This window comes from Branchiostoma belcheri, unplaced genomic scaffold (genome assembly GCF_001625305.1).
Source record: "Branchiostoma belcheri isolate BF01 breed outbred unplaced genomic scaffold, Haploidv18h27 scaffold103, whole genome shotgun sequence".
Classification (NCBI taxonomy): domain Eukaryota; kingdom Metazoa; phylum Chordata; class Leptocardii; order Amphioxiformes; family Branchiostomatidae; genus Branchiostoma; species Branchiostoma belcheri.
The window spans coordinates 44,955-47,102 of NW_017802414.1; the positions used below are offsets into that span (position 1 = coordinate 44,955).

The 2,148-nt window shown below is 41.0% G+C and overlaps 1 protein-coding gene across 1 annotated transcript in view; it reads right to left on the bottom strand.

The window, feature by feature from the left end:
• Nucleotides 1-642: 642 nt before the first annotated feature.
• LOC109475698 (proteasome subunit alpha type-4) overlaps nucleotides 643-2,148 on the bottom strand; it is a 12,120-nt gene continuing 10,614 nt past the window's right edge. The window contains exon 8 of the mRNA XM_019776461.1: nucleotides 643-1,363. Coding sequence (XP_019632020.1) covers nucleotides 1,206-1,363 — 158 coding nt within the window. The 3' untranslated portion in view covers nucleotides 643-1,205. The remainder of the gene's footprint in view (nucleotides 1,364-2,148) is intronic.

Here is a 2,148-nt window from a genome sequence, read left to right on the forward strand (position 1 = left end):
TAGGACGTAGCAGTCCTTAAGATGTAACTGTCCTACCCCAGAAGATATTGGTGTAACCAAGATATAGTGTGGAATTCTGTAGATTTGATTATCAATAAAGAAGTGGTTGTAGTGTACACTGATTTTCTTCCTGTCATATTATTTGAGTCGTACCTGCTGACTTTTGTGTAAGGCCACACCAATTTAATTTCTTGGTTAACGGATTCGCCTGCTTCATTTTTTTTTAATTTGAAAGTCAAAATTCAGAATCAACTGCAAAATGCTCATATTTTGCCCTGAACAGTTGAAAACAGTCCTTTTCTTCCTAGTTGTTACAGTTATTCCATCTTTCAATGCAGTGGCATCATTAAATGTTCAAAATTCATTGTTTAATAAATTTTGAACCAGACTGGTGTGTTGACTTTATGGCTCCTATCATACCATTTTGGGCCATAATAGGATGCCTAGGCCTGTTTTTTTTTTTCGCCCGCCCGCTCCATTATTTTTCTACAAAAATCCATTAACCAAGAAATTAAATTGTTGTGGCCTTAGAAAACAAAAACATGTTTTGTATGATCTGTGTTTTATCTCTGACAAACCCTAGCAACGTACCAAGGCAAAAACCTTACGTGAAAACCCAACTTACCAACTTTCTACTTTTTCCATCATCTTTATTAAGGAGATTAGAATTTCAGAAAAAATGGTTTGCTAGGTAAATAACTCTAAATGTTACTGAAGGGTGTTATAATACTTATTTTGTGTATGCAAAAGGCTTACATGTACATTGTATTACATGTAGGATTCTAACCAGTTGAACTAGCATTTCTCAATACACCGTCTTGTATGTTGCAACAGAAGTAACTAACACTTCATCAGGCAGAAAGTGAGAGGTCAACAACAGAAAATATAGCAAAAATAAATGTTAAATGGATGAAATATGGACCAATTTGTTGTACATTACATACTACTTGTATATGAAGGTGAACAATAAGTTTGTCTCTTGGACAGACTTCTTGTGTTGAAAGTTACATGGAGTTTTGTACACTTCAAGTTCACTGGACCTCTCTTACAAAGTCTGACAAAATAAGAGAAATGTGCGCATAGCCTTTAGACTACCGGTTACGTTAATTTTATCAAGATGTTCTCAAGAAACTCTACTTACAAAGTGAAAACAGTGTCTTTAAGACCGTGTGATAAGGACATAACTATGACAATGGTTATGGTAACTATGATGACCCCTTTTCTTGCTTCTCCTTTTCCTTCTTCTCCTGCTCTGCTGCTGCCAGCTCCTCCTCGTGTTTCTTGATGAGTTCCTCCACCTGTTTGCTCGGCAGCACCTGCACTTTGGTTTTGTTGTTCTCTCTGGTCAACGTCGCTAACTCCACTGTTGAAAAATTCATGGAAATCATTGATTTAAAGGACAAATCCAATACTTTCAGTTTTGGGGCCTTTCCACCCAAAATCCTACTTGTAAATGGTGATTTATTGGTTTCTGCCAACCCCGCACATATTTGTGGTGATATCTGACATGCTCGATGTTCCCCGGCTAGCGCCTGATTGTCCGGTAGGCGGCGCTGCGACTGGACCTGTGACGTCACCACCGGTTATATTCTGCTGCAGGACCACACCAACAGCCACAACTCGCACAACTTGCAGCGAGCTACGTACTGGCAGACAGACTGAAAAATGGCGCGTGCTCCAAATCTAAATCTGTTCCAATATAACTGGTGGTGACGTCACAGGTCCAGTCGCAGTGCCGCCTACCGGACAATCGGGCGCTAGCCGGGGAACATCGAGCATGCCAGATATCACCGCAAATATGTGCGGGGTTGGCAGAAACCAATAAATCACCATTTACAAATAGGATTTTGGGTGGAAAGGCCCCAAAACTGAAAGTATTGGATTTGTCCTTTAACACTCCTATCTCAACACAAACATTCAGTTGACTGACATTGCCTGTCTGACTATCCTGTGAATTCTTCAACATGCTCAAGCTGTGGCTCTCAACGGGGGAAAGAGATGCGTATGTACATGTACGTGGACTTTCTCCTATATCACAATATTTCTGCAGGGTTCTCCCCCAGAAAATTTTAGTATGAGGGAGGAAACTTACCGAGCACACACTAAGCGACGCGCAACGCACGTCGCCGGGGGGGTGTCCGGAGGGGG